Source organism: Odocoileus virginianus, chromosome 17 (genome assembly GCF_023699985.2).
Source record: "Odocoileus virginianus isolate 20LAN1187 ecotype Illinois chromosome 17, Ovbor_1.2, whole genome shotgun sequence".
NCBI lineage: Eukaryota > Metazoa > Chordata > Mammalia > Artiodactyla > Cervidae > Odocoileus > Odocoileus virginianus.
This window is the reverse complement of record NC_069690.1, coordinates 33850011-33865496: the sequence shown is the minus strand read 5'-3', so window position 1 is coordinate 33865496 and position 15486 is coordinate 33850011. Positions and strand designations below refer to the sequence as shown.

Here is a 15486-nt window from a genome sequence, read left to right as displayed (position 1 = left end):
ATATTTAATCACTGAATGTAAGTTTTCCAGAATCATAAGTTTGCAAGTTGTATGTGTAAACTGATGAAGTTCAAAATAGGAATTAACATATACCCTGTAATGATGCAGAGAAGCTATGGAGCTACTCAGTTCTTGCTGTTCTCTTCCTCATTCCCCTGTCAAAATACAATTTACTGGGCTAAACCAGAAGTGCCTTCATGCTTCTTAAGCTTTAGGACAAAAATAAATGGTAAAGATTTGGGATTGTTGGGCTTTTGTTTCCCACAAGTTCAATGTGAGAGAACATATCTATCCCAATGATATAATCATTAAAACTGAAAGCAATAATATCTTGAATACCCCACCCAGAGAAACTGAAAAGTACCCAGAGAAGGATAGGACAATATTCTATGTAACAATATTCTAAAATGTAAAGCTACAGTGAGCAAAAGGAAGTTATCTTTGATATATAAAAAATACAAATTTCTATCTCTCTGGGTTCAAGTTCTGGTACTTTATTACTCAGGACTTTGGATGTAACAATTATTTGGGTCTCAACTTCCCTCTCTTCGAAATAAGGAAAACACCACTTACCACACAGGAAGATATCTGAAAAAAAAAATAATTTGAATGAATGGGGCTTCAGTTCTTCCGAAGACAGTTATGAATCCTTAAGTATGAACCTTTTGCAAAGCTAATTAAAAAAAAAATAACCTCATCAAAATTAAGTCTGAAATGCACTAACCTAGATGGTCTTTAAGATCATTCATTATTAGGTATCAATTCCATCCAAATAACAGAATTCATACTAAGGCTAGGCTAAAGTGTAAATGTACTTTAAATAATCAAATAAGAGATTTTATTAATCTTAATGTAACAAAAGTAGGTTAAATAGGTTATTCATCATCATGTTAATTTGATATACCTAAAAACATTGATGTAAAATGATGACATTCTCTTGGTGTTTATCTTTCAAAAATATATTTGGAGCTGGTTGCTCAAAATATGTACAACCACTAACAATAATAACCATATGGTATTGATAATGGAAGAGTTGAAACACACTCAAGTGAGTTATTTCTCTGATATATAAAATAATCTGAAACTAATTAAAGTTTTGAAGTCTAATAGTAAAGTGAATAAAGGGTATTATTATCTAATATGTACTGAATACTATACACAAAAATCATGCTGAGTACCAGAAATGCAAAGAAGTGTTAAAACTTCATAGGCATGTCCTAACACTAGACTATAAACTATGGCCAAATAGTTAAGAGGACAAGAAATTACTAAATTAATCAGTATTGTATACAACTAGTTCTATAAGTATGAATTAGATAATACAGTGAAAAAGGAAAAAAAAAAGGCATTCTGGAAAGATATCTTAACATTTTACAGTTTATAGCACCTCACATTTTATTATATAGTGGTCATCACATCTGACAGGAGGCTTATAGAAACCTTGGGAGGAAGGCAGGACTGATATCTGGCCCTTAGGTAGATGAGGAAAATGAAGCTTGACAGATCACAGGTGAGGAGGTGGCAGAGCAAGAGCTGGGCCAGTCTGACAACTTTGTCCACAGCTCATTTTCACTATGCTACATTTTAAGTCATCAATCCTAACGTCAGAACTAGAAAGTGCCTCAGAAATTTTCTTGTACAGTGTTTCTCTAACCGGTCTGATAAAAACTTTTCTGAAGCATGCATTTCTAGGCTCCACTGCAGACCTACTGAATGATAACCTGTGAGAGAGAGGTTTATATTTTCACAAGATTTCCAACAAGTGATTCTGGTGATGAGCTTGGAAAACACTGTCCTCTATCTGTATGCGCAATGTGGCAGACATGTAGCTATTTAAATTTACACTTGATTAAATCAGTTTGGAAACTGGGTTCCTTGGTCCCACTAGTTACCTTTTTAAGAGCTCAACAGAGACCTGTGGCTAGTGGCCACCATACAGCTGGCACAGATATAGGACAGTTTAATCACTGCAGAAAGTTCTATTGGGTAATGTTATTTCTAGACCAAGCCTTCTACTCTAAGGATGAGAAAACTGAGGCACAGAATCTTGTCCAGCAAGGGCTATGAAGTTATTTAGAGGCAGAACTGAAATGCTAACCTAGTTAGCCAGTGCCCCTCATGCTCTATCACTTCATCCCCTCAAATTCAGGGTTTATTCAAATGGGAATTATTTTCTTTCCACCCTCCCTTGTGGGTGGCAGTAAAGAAAGAAGAGAAATTCTAAATTTGTGGGAAGAAAACTTCTAAAAAAATAAAAAGTAAAATTCATAATTAAATCAAACTATTTTGTAATTTTTATACAAAATTAAAAGTAGCCTTGGACAGGTAAGAATATCCTAGTGTTAGGAGTCATATCTTAGTCTAACTGTTAAGTCCTCCCTCTTCTACCACCCTGAGATGTCTTTCTCTCTTTTGAATCTGAAATTAAATCATACATTTTAACCGGCTTAACATTATAAATGTGAAAAAGTTAAATCTTCTTTAGCAAACATTCCATTTTAAAGATGAAAAATTGAGAAACAAAGGAACAACCAAAAAAACAGTGACCTCTAATTTTAGGATGTGGTCACTCAAACCACTGAGAATGCTTGGCTTTTAGTAATCTAGTAGTTTATTATTTATAAAACTAGTATGCTGTTTTCACTTCTAAGCTATAGTTTTACCTTCCTTTGACTACATTACATTTAAAACAATTTAAATTGTTTTAATTTCCAATGTAACTGAGGGTTTGAAGCCTCTGAACACCTATGGTTTATACACTAATTAAATCAACATATAATCAGTCATAAATATATAGAGTAGTATCTTCTTTAAAAATAAAACCAGTTGTTCCTGTCTAGTATGTTTACCTTGCAAATATCTCCAAAGTCAGTCAATGTAAGTCATGACAATTCATGTTTAAAGTGAATAGGAACTTGGGAACTCCACATTAATGGACATTTTCAAGACAGAATTATACAGCTCCATTAACTTTTATCACTTATCTAGTATTCACTCCCTTGTTAACTTTTAGTGACTAAATTTAGTGAAAATATGTGTCAAAGTGTGTATAAAAAATTGTGTATAAAATTAAAACTTGGACAGTTAAAAAACTGTCCTAACATAAGATACTTATGAACAGATCTTTACTCAAGACAGTTTTTGCCATAATTTGCAAAGCACCCAGAAGCCCAGAGTATGGTGTTCTATATAAATAGAAGTTACTTGTATTCAGAGAAAGAGGTGGGACCAAAAAAGACAGCTATTTTCTTTCTAACCACTCATTGGTGTTGAGGTAAACAAAAAAAATACAGTGTAAGCACATTAAAATACTTGGAGAGCAACAGTCTCCAAATTGTAAGAAAGGGAGAGAAAAAAATTTCTGTGCTCTAATATTTTAAAGAGTGGGCTGGGAGTTAAAGTGAAATTTATTCTCTGGCTTTTATACTAGATTCATTGGTGGTGGTGTTCAGTTGCTAAGTCATGTGTCTGACTCTTTTGGGACCCCATGGGCTGTAGCCTGCCAGGCTCCTCTGTCCATGGTATTTCCCAAGCAAGAATACTGCAATGGGTTGCCATTTCCATTTTTAGGGATCTTCCCCACCCAGGGATTGAACTTACATTTCCTGCACTGGCAGGCAGATTCCTTACCACGGAGCCACCAGAGATGCCCACCAGATTCATCACTTTTACATTTTATCTGTTATGTCTTGACTACCACTTCACCACATTAGGAAGAGGAAAACGTGTGCCCCCAAGATTCCTGTGCCAATAAAACAACTTTTGGAAGCAGCACAGCTCATCAAATGAAGGAGAATATTAGAAAAATGCTAAGTGACTGTAGTAGAACTGAACTATCTCAACCACTGGTGCATACCAATGTAAGGAGCATGAAAAATATTGCAAACGCTATGCAAACAAAACGCTATGCAATACTTTATAATTGCAAAAGTTTCAAATCTCATTAAAAATTGGGGGGGAAAAATAGAGAAAGTATTGTGAAGGAGGGGCCCTGAGAAGGAAGCCCAGCTTGAAAGAAAAACATAGTCCCAAAGGTGGGGGGAGGAGTGCAGTTCTTCTGATTATTCCTCTACCAAGAGCTGCTTCCTACAGGCTTTGGTACTATCTCTAAGAGGCGATTTTAGGCATCCTTAGGAAACATCACTTAGACATAGAGAAATGTGCTTTGGGATCCTGAAATTTATAACTTAAAAAAAAAAAAAAAGAAAAAGCACCAATGAGAGAAAACAGCCATGAAATCCCTAGATCCTATTTTCCCAAGCTTCCTGCAGAAAAAGAGCATCCATTCTCAGACACATAAGCCAGCACATCTGAACTGACCTAGCCAAGTTTTCAACCAGCCCTCACTATCTCGTAAGCCCTCCTTCCCCCACTTCCTGGCCGTTCTTTCCCGACACACAAAATATAGGCCATGAGCAGTGGGGTGGGTGAGGAGGATGTGAGAGAAAATTTGAGAAGTAAAAGGGGAATCCACTTAACAAAGACATGAATGAGGCTGAAGAGTCTAATAAGGATAAGCAAACAACAACCATCAACTGAACAGAAAGGGCTTTCCTGGGCAGCAGCGAGCGCTCAGTGTTTGGAGGGGTTTAGGCAGAGGCCAGGCTACCTACCACTTGTCAGGGAGGCTGCACAGGGGACGGCGGCTTTGGGTGACCTCTAATGTCTCTTCCGACTCTGAAATGTTAGGATTCTTATTTCACAAGAGAGAATACAATGGTCATAAAAGCCCACCAACTTAGAACCCTTTTAAAAGGCGACTACTTCCCAAACACCACTCCCACCTCTCCCTCCCACACGTGCCCACTCCGCCCCTTTTCAATTTTTCCACCTCCACGTGCGAAACGCCTCGCGGCGCCTGCCCCACAGCCTTGAGGCGCCTTCCCACGCAAAGCACCCAAACTCTGCCCCGCGGGAGACGCGAGGAGTCCTCTCTCCGACCCTGGGCGGCCAAAAAAGGAAGTCTCAAATCCAGTCTTTCTGCCCCAGCCAGAGCTAAGGGGGGTGGGGTGGGGTGGAATGAAGAGAAGAACTTTCTTCTAAAATTTGTTTTCCAGATAGTGAAGGGGATAGAGAGAACCCTGAAGAGTCCAGGGCTGAAGGGAGTGGGGGGAGGGGACGCCCCCCAATCGTTTAACGGCCGGCAGGGGGAGGGGGGCTCCGGAGGTGGAGGGGGCGTGGGATGAGAGAAGCAGGCCTGGGAGCGGGGTCAGGGGGCTGCAAGGGTTCCTGGGGTCAGGGAGCTGCGGGCGTCCCCCCCACCTGGCACACAAAGCAGCTGCCGCGCTCGGCTCTCACCAGATCCTTTGTGTTTTCCATCAGGGCCTCATGGGTAGGGGCTGTCCGTGCTCCCCGGGCCCGCGGCGCCCCCTCCCGAGCTGGGGGCAGGCGCCTCTCCCCGGGACTACGGCGACTACAGGGGAGCCCCGGCTGGGCCCAGACTGGTGGCGGCTAAGGCAACCCCCGGATTTCCCCCCTTTAACTCGGGTGGCCCCAGGATATCAACAACATTAGCATAGCCCTCCCTCCCCAACGCGCCTGCGCCGTGACCCGCGCCCCGATTGGCCCGCTTCCCTACATACCCTCCTCTCTGTCTTCCAGCGTGGGACCCTCTGCAGGCTCCGTACTCCAAGGGTCGTACCAAGACGAAGGGGTGGAAAAGGCGATTGGGGCGCGTGTAAGTCGAGTGGTTAAAAAGGGAGGAGAATGAGTAAAAGTTTCAACCTGTCATCTCTGTCTTTCTTTCTATCCTTTCAATCAGTTACAGCTGCGAAGTTATGTTGGAAAAAAATTTCCACTCCAGTCACGCCGCTTCCCCCTCCACCCGGAAGATTGGTCCTCCCGGAGGAACTCCCACACGGGGAGGGGCTCGTGAGGGGAGTGGGCGTTACACAAGAACACAGTGTTGGTCACGTGCTCAAAGGCGGTGCAACCTTCTTCCGGCCACCTGCGGCCTCAGCTCATGCGCAGTGAAGTTCCACGTGAGCGCCTGCGTTTCTTCTCAAACCTAAAGATGCCGCCAGAAAGAAGGCGCCGAGTGAGACAGGACCGTAAGACCCAAGCGAGGCCCGATGGGAGAGCCGGAGCGCGATGGGGCAGGCCGCCCCGAAAAGCTAACCCCTCATGCCAGCGAAAGTCGCTGGCCTGGCCGCGCGCGGCGGCCGCTGCAATCTCAGTTGCCTCGGAGGAGGAAAAACGGCTCCGACTGCGGAACCGTCTGGCGCTAGAGGAGGACAAGCCGGCAGTAGAGCGGTGCCTGGAGGAGCTGGTCTTCGGCGACTTGGAGGACGACGAAGACGCGCTGCTGCGGCGTCTGCGGTGCCCGCGGGTGAGGGACGCCGCCTCGCGCGGCTTGGGCCCGGGGTGGGCTGCGAGCCCCCGGGGGCGGAGCCTGGGCGCTGGGGAGAGGAGCCTGCGGTGCCTGGAAGCGCTCAGGTGGTAGGGAGCCGGGAACACGGGCGCCTTGGGGTGCCAGCCTTAAAGTCCTGGGAGGGCGGAGACCGCGTCTTTCTTCGCCCGCTTGAGTGCCGCTGCGCCAGGTATCCAGTGGGCGCTCAATACATACTTGCTTGCGTGCGCGCGCTTACAGTCGCTTCAGTCCTGTCCGACTCTGCAGCACTGTGGATTGTAGCCCACCAGGCTCCTCTGTCCATAGGATTCTCTAGGCACGATTATTGGAGTGGATTGTCTTGCCTTCTCCTGGGGATCTTCCTGATCCAGGGATCGAACTCGCGTCTTTTAAGTCTCCTGCATTGGCAGGCGGGTTCTTTACTACTAGAGCCACCTTGGAAGCCCGCATACTAGTTTAGACTGTTTTAATCGTGAGCATCTTTCGTGGCTCATCCCCACAATCTTCTCCCCCTTAGTCGTTGCATCACCTGCCTCAATACTATGCAGTGATTAAGGAGTTCCGCGTCGTTTGCGAAATCAGAATTCCTGGGCACAGGACTGGCAGTCTGTTTGTGGAATTAGAATTCCTGCGCACAGGCCTGGGAGTCTGTCTGATGTTTTAACAATCATACGAAGTGATTGACTGGCCATCTTTTGTATTCGTCTTTTAAATATTTGTGAGCCAATTTGGCGGCACATTCTTTTCCTGGCGGTGAAAACCCTGCATGATTCAGTTCGGTTCAGTCGCTCAGTCGTGTCCGACTCTACGACCCCATGAACCGCAGCACGCCAGGCCTCTGTGTCCACCACCAACTGCCGAAGTATACCCAAACCCATGTCTATTGAGTCAGTGATGTCATCCAACCATCTCATTCTCTGCCTCCCGTTCTTCTCCTGCTCTCAATCTTTCCCAACATCAGGGTCTTTTCCAATGAGTCAGCTCTTCACATCAGGTGGCCAAAAGTACTGGAGCTTCACCTTCAACATCAGTCCTTCCAATGAACACCCAGGACTGATCTCCTTTAGGATGGACTGATTGGATCTCCTTGCAATCCAAGGGATTCTCAAGAGTCTTCTCCAACACCACAGTTCAAAAGCATGGATTCTTCGGCGCTCAGCTTTCTTTATAGTCCCAACTCTGACATCCATACATGACTCCTGGAAAAACCATAACCTTGACTAGATGGATCTTTGTTGACAAAGTAATGTCTCTGCTTTTTAATATGCTGTCTAGGTTGGTCATAACTTTCCTTCCAAGGAGTAAGCGTCTTTTAATTTCATGGCTGCGATCACCATCTGCAGTGATTTTGGAGCCCCCAAAAATGAAGTCAGCCACTGTTTCCACTGTTTACCCATCTATTTGCCATGAAGTGATGGGACCGGATGCCATGGTCTTAGTTTTCTGAATGTTGAGCTTTTAGCCAACTTTTTCACTCTCCTCTTTCACTTTCATCAAGAGGCTCTTTAGTTCTTCACTCTCTGCCGTAAGGGTAGTGTCATCTGCGTATCTGAGGTTATTGATATTTCTCCCAGCAGTCTTGATTCCAGCTTGTGCTTCCTTTAGCCCAGCGTTTCTCATGATGTACTCTGCATATAAGTTAAAAAAGCAGGATTGATTGATTATATTTTTTTTTTGCACGCTTTTTAAAAAAGAATCCTTTTTCTGGCTTATCTTCCAAGATAGGAAGTCCTAGGCAATTTCTAGGCACTGGAAGAGAAACAGCAATGGACAAAAACTGGCAAACATCCCTGCCTTTTTGGAGTTAGATACTAGTGGCAGAGGCAGAAGATAAAACTCAACTATGTCAGTGAAATGCTGAAGAAAAGAAAAAACATTCAAGAAAGGAAGATAAATTTGTGTAGAGGGAGTCTATAAAATAATACATAGGGTAGTGAAGCAAAGCCTTCCTGAATTATTCAGTTTGATAAAGGAACACAGACCTAGCAAGTATCAGTTGATTGTCAGAACCTCCTTTGGGTGCTTATGGGAGAGGTTACAGAATCTAGCTGGGAGATAAGAGAAATACTACTGGGAAAATGCTGAACTATGTGATAGTTTCCCAGTCAGGAAAAGAAACTGTGAAGTTGGATTTATTGGGCTTTGAAGGATCATAGGCTAGTAATAGAGCAGGTATAAATCATTTGAATATTCCTATCATGTGGTTTTGGGAAAGTTCAAGCTCACTTCAGGGGAAATTCTGTGGTCTAGATTTAGATTTGATTGTATAGTATAAAGTTTTTTAGGTAGGGGATGAAGAACAGTTAAGAAAAATAGAGAACTGTGTCTAAGAATATGAAATATGGTTTAGTCATGACGTTCAATCATGATATTTTATCTTTGGTGTCAGTCTGCCTTTGATTCTGTGATCTGTGTAGTTCTGTGATTTTCCCTGCTCTTTTATCTAACTTACCTTTTACTCTTGTCTTTTTTGGTCTTCTTAGCAAGTTGACTTTTTCTCCTAGACTGTTCTATCTTACCTTACCTGTGCAGTGGGTGGTGCATTTCTCTAATCTGATTTTCTGTTCTGCCTCCAACATTTGCTGTGGTAGCATTCTCTCCTATAATTTGATCAGAGGGCCATAGAAACAAAGCATTCTACAAACAATGTAACTACAAAGGCTGCCACCGTGAGATATGAAAGACTCAGTGCTTGTGGGTATTTTGTCTTCTCTAGGTTGAAGTTCAGGAAGACTCAGATGACTCAGAAGTGGAGAAGGAAGCAAAAGATAATTTTCTACCTCAAAAGAAACCAGTTTGGCTGGATGAAGAAGATGAAGATGAGGAGATGTAGGTTGCCTAATTTTTTTCTAGAATCCCTCTGGATGCTTCAAAAGTTGTTTTTCAGGTTTTAAGAAAGTTCTCTTTCTGAATTTGTGATTATGTGAAGATTTAAAAAGTACTGGACAGTATATGGCAAAGATCATTCATAATCTCATCACTGAGGGAGAACCACTGTTAACATGTTGGCATGCATCTCTCCTCTCTTCTGTGCTCGATAGAAAAGCTAAGAGAGCATAGTGTTTGGGGGTCAGACCTGAGTTTGCTTCCTAATTTGGCCAGTTCCTAACTGACTACAGGCCGGTTTGGAACATATCTTTTCTGCTTTGTAAAATGGAGATAGTAACTATATCAGAAGGCTCTTGAGATTAAATAGTGTGTGTAGAGCTCTTAACACATGCCTGAAATGGAGAAAAGACTAAAAAAAATTAGCCACCATGCTCAGTATGTACTTTAATTGATGAGAATGTATTGTATTGCAGGCATGTCTCCCTAGTTTAAAAAAAACCTAAACACTTCAAAATGGATACATTATCCATTATATGATTTAACCATAATTTACATGGGCTTCCCTGCTGGTGCTAGTGGTAAAGAACTCGCCTGCCAATGCAAGAGATGTAATAGACACGGGTTTGATCCCTGGGTTGGAAAGATCTCCTGGAGAAGGGCATGGCAACCCACTCCAGTATTCTTGCTTAGAGAATTCCATGGGCAGAAGAGCCTGGCAGGCGCCAACTCCATAGGGTTGCAAAGAGTTGGACATGACTGAAACAACTTAGCAAGCATGCACGCATAGGGAGAATGTACTGTCTTATAAGCATTTCTCCCTAATTAAAAAAAAAAAAACTTTATAAACACTTTAAAATGGATATATTATAATCCATTATGTGATTTAACCATAATTACATAGCTGTTGTTGGGTAAGTTATTTTTTTAAATAAATTGATGTTGAGATGGGCATGTTTATGCATAAACCTTTTTCTTTTAAAATTATTTAAGGAAGATTCTTTTTTTTTTTAATTAGAAAATGAATTTATGAAATCTAAGGCCAGAAGTTGAAACTACAGACAGATAAATATGCAACATCACTGGGGCCAAGGAGCTTCTCTATTGAACCCTGCCACCACATGTTTTTAGAACTGGATGCCAGATTTTCCATTGCTGCCCCCTTGAAGGAGTGCAGTGATGATGGAGTTGGGGGTGAGGATGAGGATGCAGTGAGGAAAGGGTAGGTTTGAAAAGGAAGCAGAGGATGTGGCTCCAGTCTTTCAGAGGTAGAATCATCAAAGAGTAGACATTTGTAAGGTTGTTGACAATTACTACCAGGCTGACTCTGAAGTTCTACCAGTTTACTTTTCAATTGAAAAGTATCTGTTTTACTCCTTTTTAAAAGCCTTAATTTCCTCTGTTTTCAGACCTTGTCAGTTTAATGGGTGGGAAATACCCACTTAATTTTTGTTGAGAAATTCAGTTTTTGTTAGTCATTGGTATTTCTTAAAAGTAGTCTCTCTTATGTCTTTGCTTGTTTGTCTACTAAACACTTTCATTTTGTATACTTTTCAAATAAAAGTTGTATGTGTTTAAGGTGGACAACATAATTTGCTATATGTATGCATAATGAAGTTATTACTGCAGTCATGTGAATTAATTGCATTTCCATTTCTTCAAAGAGTTACCATTTTTATTTGTAGTGAGAGCACTTGAAGTCTCCTCACTTTGCAAATTCCAGTGTGTGATAGTGTTACTAACTCTAGTCATGCCTTGCATTAGCTCCCTATCCTACATAACTGCAGCTTTGTACTCTTTGACCAACATCTCCCTATTTCGTCTACCTTCTCACCCCTGGTAATTGTCATTCCACTCTGCTTCTGTCTGTTCTACTCTTCAGAGTCCACACATAAGTGAGATCATGCAGTATTTTTCTTCCATGTCTGTTTTATTTCACATAATGTTCATCCATCTTGTTGCATATGGCAGGATGAGACTGTTTATTAATGATTTTAGTATATTAGGTCCTTACCTAATTGAGAATTTCAAACCTTTTAATGTCAAATTTATTGCACATTATCTTCTAGCTTTTAAAACTATATAATTTTATTTATTTATTTTTGGCTGTGCCCTGTCTTTGATTTGCTTGGGCTTTTCTCTAGTTGTGGAGAGTGAGGGCTATTCTCTACTGCAGTGTGCGAACTTCTCATTGTGGTGGCTTCTCTAGGGCATGTGGGCTTCTGTAGCTGTGGCTCATGGTCTCAGTAGTTGCAGTTCCCAGGCTCTAGAGCTCAGGCTCAATAGTTGTGGTGCCCCACAGCACGTGGGATCTTCCCAGATCAGGGATCCAACCTGAGTCTCCTGCAGGTAGATTGCTTACCAGTGAGCCACCAGAGAAGCTCATCTTTTCGCTTTTTGTTTGCTTTTAAGTTTGTTTTAATATTGTTTGGCACAGAATATTCAAGTATATATGTAGTGAAATCTTTTTTTTTTCTTTTTGCTGATTTTAATAGTAAAAAGTTCTGCATCAGAGAGAAAAATATTTACCTATATTTTTCCTTCATAGTATTTTAAGGTTTGGGTTTTTTGTATTTAACTCTGATTTACCTGGAATTAATTTTGGTGAATGGCTGTAAGCTGTGTCTAGAGAAGTCATGAATTTGAAATAGCTCACCAGAGGGTGAATTAGGTGACCTGAAATATTAGAGATTTCCTTTTAGGAAGAATGTTTATTTGAGATGTTCCACATCTTATAAATCTTGGCCTGTGTTTGCTCCAAATACTAACGGCAACAACTGTTAATGTTAATCCTTTAAGTTATCTAAAGCATACTGTTCTACTTTTTTTTTGTAGGGTTGACATGATGAACAATCGTTTTCGGAAAGATATGATGAAAAATGCCAATGAAAATCAACTTTCAAAAGATGAGCTTCAAAAGAGACTTAAAGAAGAGTAAGTGTATTTTATTTTGACTTGTTCAACCTTTGGCTGTAACAGCTTCTTGGGTAGTCAGATTTCCATTTTGAATCATAAAAGAATTGTCCTTGGAAAATGATTACACTCTATTATGAGGGAGCGTAGAGAGAACACAAGTACAAAAAACTTAGAGTCCCACTGTCCAAGTGTGCTCAACGGTGTCGTTCACTTGCTGGTTGGTATGTGGTAAGTCATCTCTTTCCCACAACTTCTGGCTCTTTCAGTTGAACAGAACTGGGAAATACATATTTTAAAGTAATGATTTTATACTGAAACATTTTATTAATTCAAACTTAGGTACCTTTAAAAGTATTGTAAGGTATTTTTATTTTTTTGTACTGAACATTTTTTTATATTCCTAGAGATTTATTACATTATCACTATATTTTGACAGTAGATTTATTGAAGTATAATTTACATATATTGAAATTCACCCTTTTAAAGTATCATTCTGTAAAGTATCATTCTATTTAGCAGGTCCAGTCCTGTAAGCCCATGACAGTTAATACATGGAATCAAGAAAGAGAACATTGCTTTCACTCAGAAAGTTCTTTTTATACCCCGTGATAGTCAGCATTCTCTCTTCATCTTCTAACTCCATTGACCCCTGACAAGCATTGATCCATTTTTTGTCTTTATAGATTTGCTTTTTCCAGAATGTCATATAAATACAATAATACAGTATGTAGTTTTTTCAGTCTGTTAAACCCATTTAGTGAATTTGTTAAGTCAGATATTTTCCAGCTTGAGAAGATCTTTTCAACTAGACCTTCTGTTTTGTTCTGTTTAGTTGCTATTTTTCCTTTTATTGTGTTCATACATCCTTTAAATACTTGAATATATTTGTATTAGCTGTTTTATTTTTTATTAATTTTTATTGGAGTATAGTTGCTCTACAATGTTGTGTTTCTGCTGTATAGCAAAGTGAATCAGCTATATATATATACATCTGTCCCCTCTTTTCTGGATTTCCTTCCCATTTAGGTACCACAGAGCACCGAGTAGACTGTCCTGTGCTCTGCATTAGGTTCTCATTAGTTATCTGTTTTGTACATAGTGTATATATGTCAATCCCAGTTGATCCCAGTTCATCCTCCCCCCCTGCCCCCATCCATACCATACTCTTGTTCTCTATATCTGTGTCTCTGTCTGCTTTGCTGATAAGTTCATCTGTATCATTTTTCTAGATTCCACATATAAGCAATATGACATGGTATTTGTTTTTCTCTTTCTGACACACACTTCACTTTGTGACAGTCTCTAGACTCATCCACATTTCTGCAAATGGCACAGTTTCATTTCTTTTTATGTGTATTAGTTACTTTCAAGCCCTTGAGTGCTAATTCTGTCAGGTCTTTCATTTCTGTTTCTGTTGACTGCTTTTTTTTCTGGTTATGGTTCATATTTTTCTGCTTCTTTGTAAATCTAATAATTTTGATTGTATTCTGGGCAATGTGAATGTTGTTCAGTGCCTGGATTTTGTTTTTTGTTTTTAATGTGTGTTTAACTTTGTCTTGGCAGGCAGTTAAATGACATGGAAATCACTTTGATCTTTTCAAGACTTGTTTTTAGAGATTTCTTCTATTAGAGTAGCATTTATTCTAGACTGGTTTAGCCCTATTAAGATGTGACCTTCCTGGGATCTCTGCTGAATGCCCTGAGTGTTCAATAAGGACCCTTCCTCTGACCAGTTGAACTCAAATGTCTGAACTTTGGTTCTGTGCAACTTAGATCCCTCTAAGTAGTTCCTTGCTTGACCTCATGGAATTTTATTCTATGAGTATGTAGCTTAGTATTCAGAAGTGTCTGTGGATCCCCTGTGCAAATTTCTGGAGCTCTTTCTCTTCTTCTTCTATAGTTGATTGCCCCTCAAATTCCTGTTGTCTCAGCTTCTTTCAAGTCTGATCTTTTTCCCCTTGTCTCTGTGTCGGGGTCTTAATAAAAATGCCTTGAGGGGAAAATCCCAGTAATGGTATGGCTCCCCTTGTTATTTCTCTTCTCTTAGGGATCATAGTCCTATGTTGCCTTTTGTCCAACTTTTGAAATAGTTTCATACATTTTGTCCAGTGGGCTTAGTTTGGTGGACTTTCTATGATTCTGTTTTAAACAATTAGAATGACTTTTGCAGCCTTCTACATACCAGAATATAACTAGCATGCTTCTCCTGGAGCTTATTTTCCCAGGGCGAAGTGCTCCCACTTTAGTCAAAGGATAGACAATGAAGTTGTGTTTATTTTACCAATCTGATCATTTTCCTTTAGACGTGTTCTAGCATTCTCTTGTGTGCTCTGTGTACGATAGCATTGATTTATAACCACAGAGAGACTTCTATTTCTTTACTTAATCACCAAATCTGGCATGTTTATATGTGCAAATAAGGCGACAGCAAATTTAATTAGTAACAAAAAGTATGTATCCAGATGTCCTGTATCCAGGACTAGTTTAGATGATTATCAATTTAGGCAGGTTGGGAATATCCTGTGTGACTAGCCCTTCTGTCCTTCAAGATAAGAACTTCTTTGGAAGAGATTCTATTTGTCTTCTGACCTATATTCTTTGAATGTACCAAAGTATAAATACAGTGGTCCCTGCAAAATTTTATGTTTTTGCTTAGATTTCAGCATGCTATGGGGGGAGTACCTGCCTGGGCAGAGGCCAATAAGTGGAAAACACCTTCAGATGGTGAGTGTTGACACCTTTGTTTAAATTGGTAAATAGATTCCTATTCTTGTTCTGTTTTTATTTGAGGTTTCTCATGAGACTCATTAATATTTGAAATGTATTTTTTTTTAAAATACCTGGTTTTGAAGTCTACCATTTCTCTGAGGGAAACTCTTTTACAATAATCTAAGACTTAATAGCATATTCTTTACTTGTAAAGGCAATAATGGATGAATTTTATTATGTTTTTCCTCAACAGAACTATGTTACATTATAGCATAGGATTAAGTAAAAAAAAATAAGCAGTAGTGTTATTTCTTGATTCAGAGCCCCTTTCAAAGACATGAGCAACTGATCTAGCTCTCCACTAGGAGATGGAATGTTTTGCTAAGGAGCACCTGTCAGGTCAGGCTTAGATGATTACACACTTTCTCAAAACCTATTTTTCAACTCCGGATTTTAAGTTTAACTTGTACCAAGCCTGTTTTCTACTGTTAAGATCTTTGAGTTTAGATGTTATGATTTGGCCAAGACCTGATATGAGTTTTTGGAGTTACAAATTTTAGACTTGGAATTGACCTTTGAAATCCTTGAGGGATTCTGCAGTATATCCTTTCATTGTAATACAGAAGCTCCTTTTTTAGCATCTTTGATATCTGATGAATTTCTATTTGATTATTGTTATCACCTCT

At 40.3% G+C, this 15486-nt stretch overlaps 2 protein-coding genes across 22 annotated transcripts in view; one reads left to right on the top strand and one right to left on the bottom strand.

The window, feature by feature from the left end:
- Nucleotides 1-5801, bottom strand: part of MBTD1 (mbt domain containing 1) — a 67824-nt gene extending 62023 nt beyond the window's left edge. For 5 of the 21 annotated variants that reach the window (XM_070479277.1, XM_020914029.2, XM_020914028.2 and 2 more), the window contains exons 1-2: nt 5299-5531; nt 4614-4677 (exon numbers count right to left, since the gene is read on the bottom strand). Coding sequence is in view for 4 of the 21 variants with exons in the window: in XM_070479268.1 (XP_070335369.1) it covers nt 5299-5319 (21 nt within the window). In the remaining 17 variants the exon portion in view is untranslated. The other 16 variants (XM_070479281.1, XM_070479280.1, XM_070479278.1 and 13 more) reach the window with 9 other exon arrangements.
- Nucleotides 5802-5872: 71 nt separating this feature from the next.
- Nucleotides 5873-15486, top strand: part of UTP18 (UTP18 small subunit processome component) — a 64096-nt gene continuing 54482 nt past the window's right edge. Inside the window, exons 1-4 of the mRNA XM_020914039.2 lie at nt 5873-6328; nt 9066-9178; nt 12011-12109; nt 14748-14815. Coding sequence (XP_020769698.1) covers nt 5963-6328; nt 9066-9178; nt 12011-12109; nt 14748-14815 — 646 coding nt within the window. The 5' untranslated portion in view covers nt 5873-5962. The remainder of the gene's footprint in view (nt 6329-9065; nt 9179-12010; nt 12110-14747; nt 14816-15486) is intronic.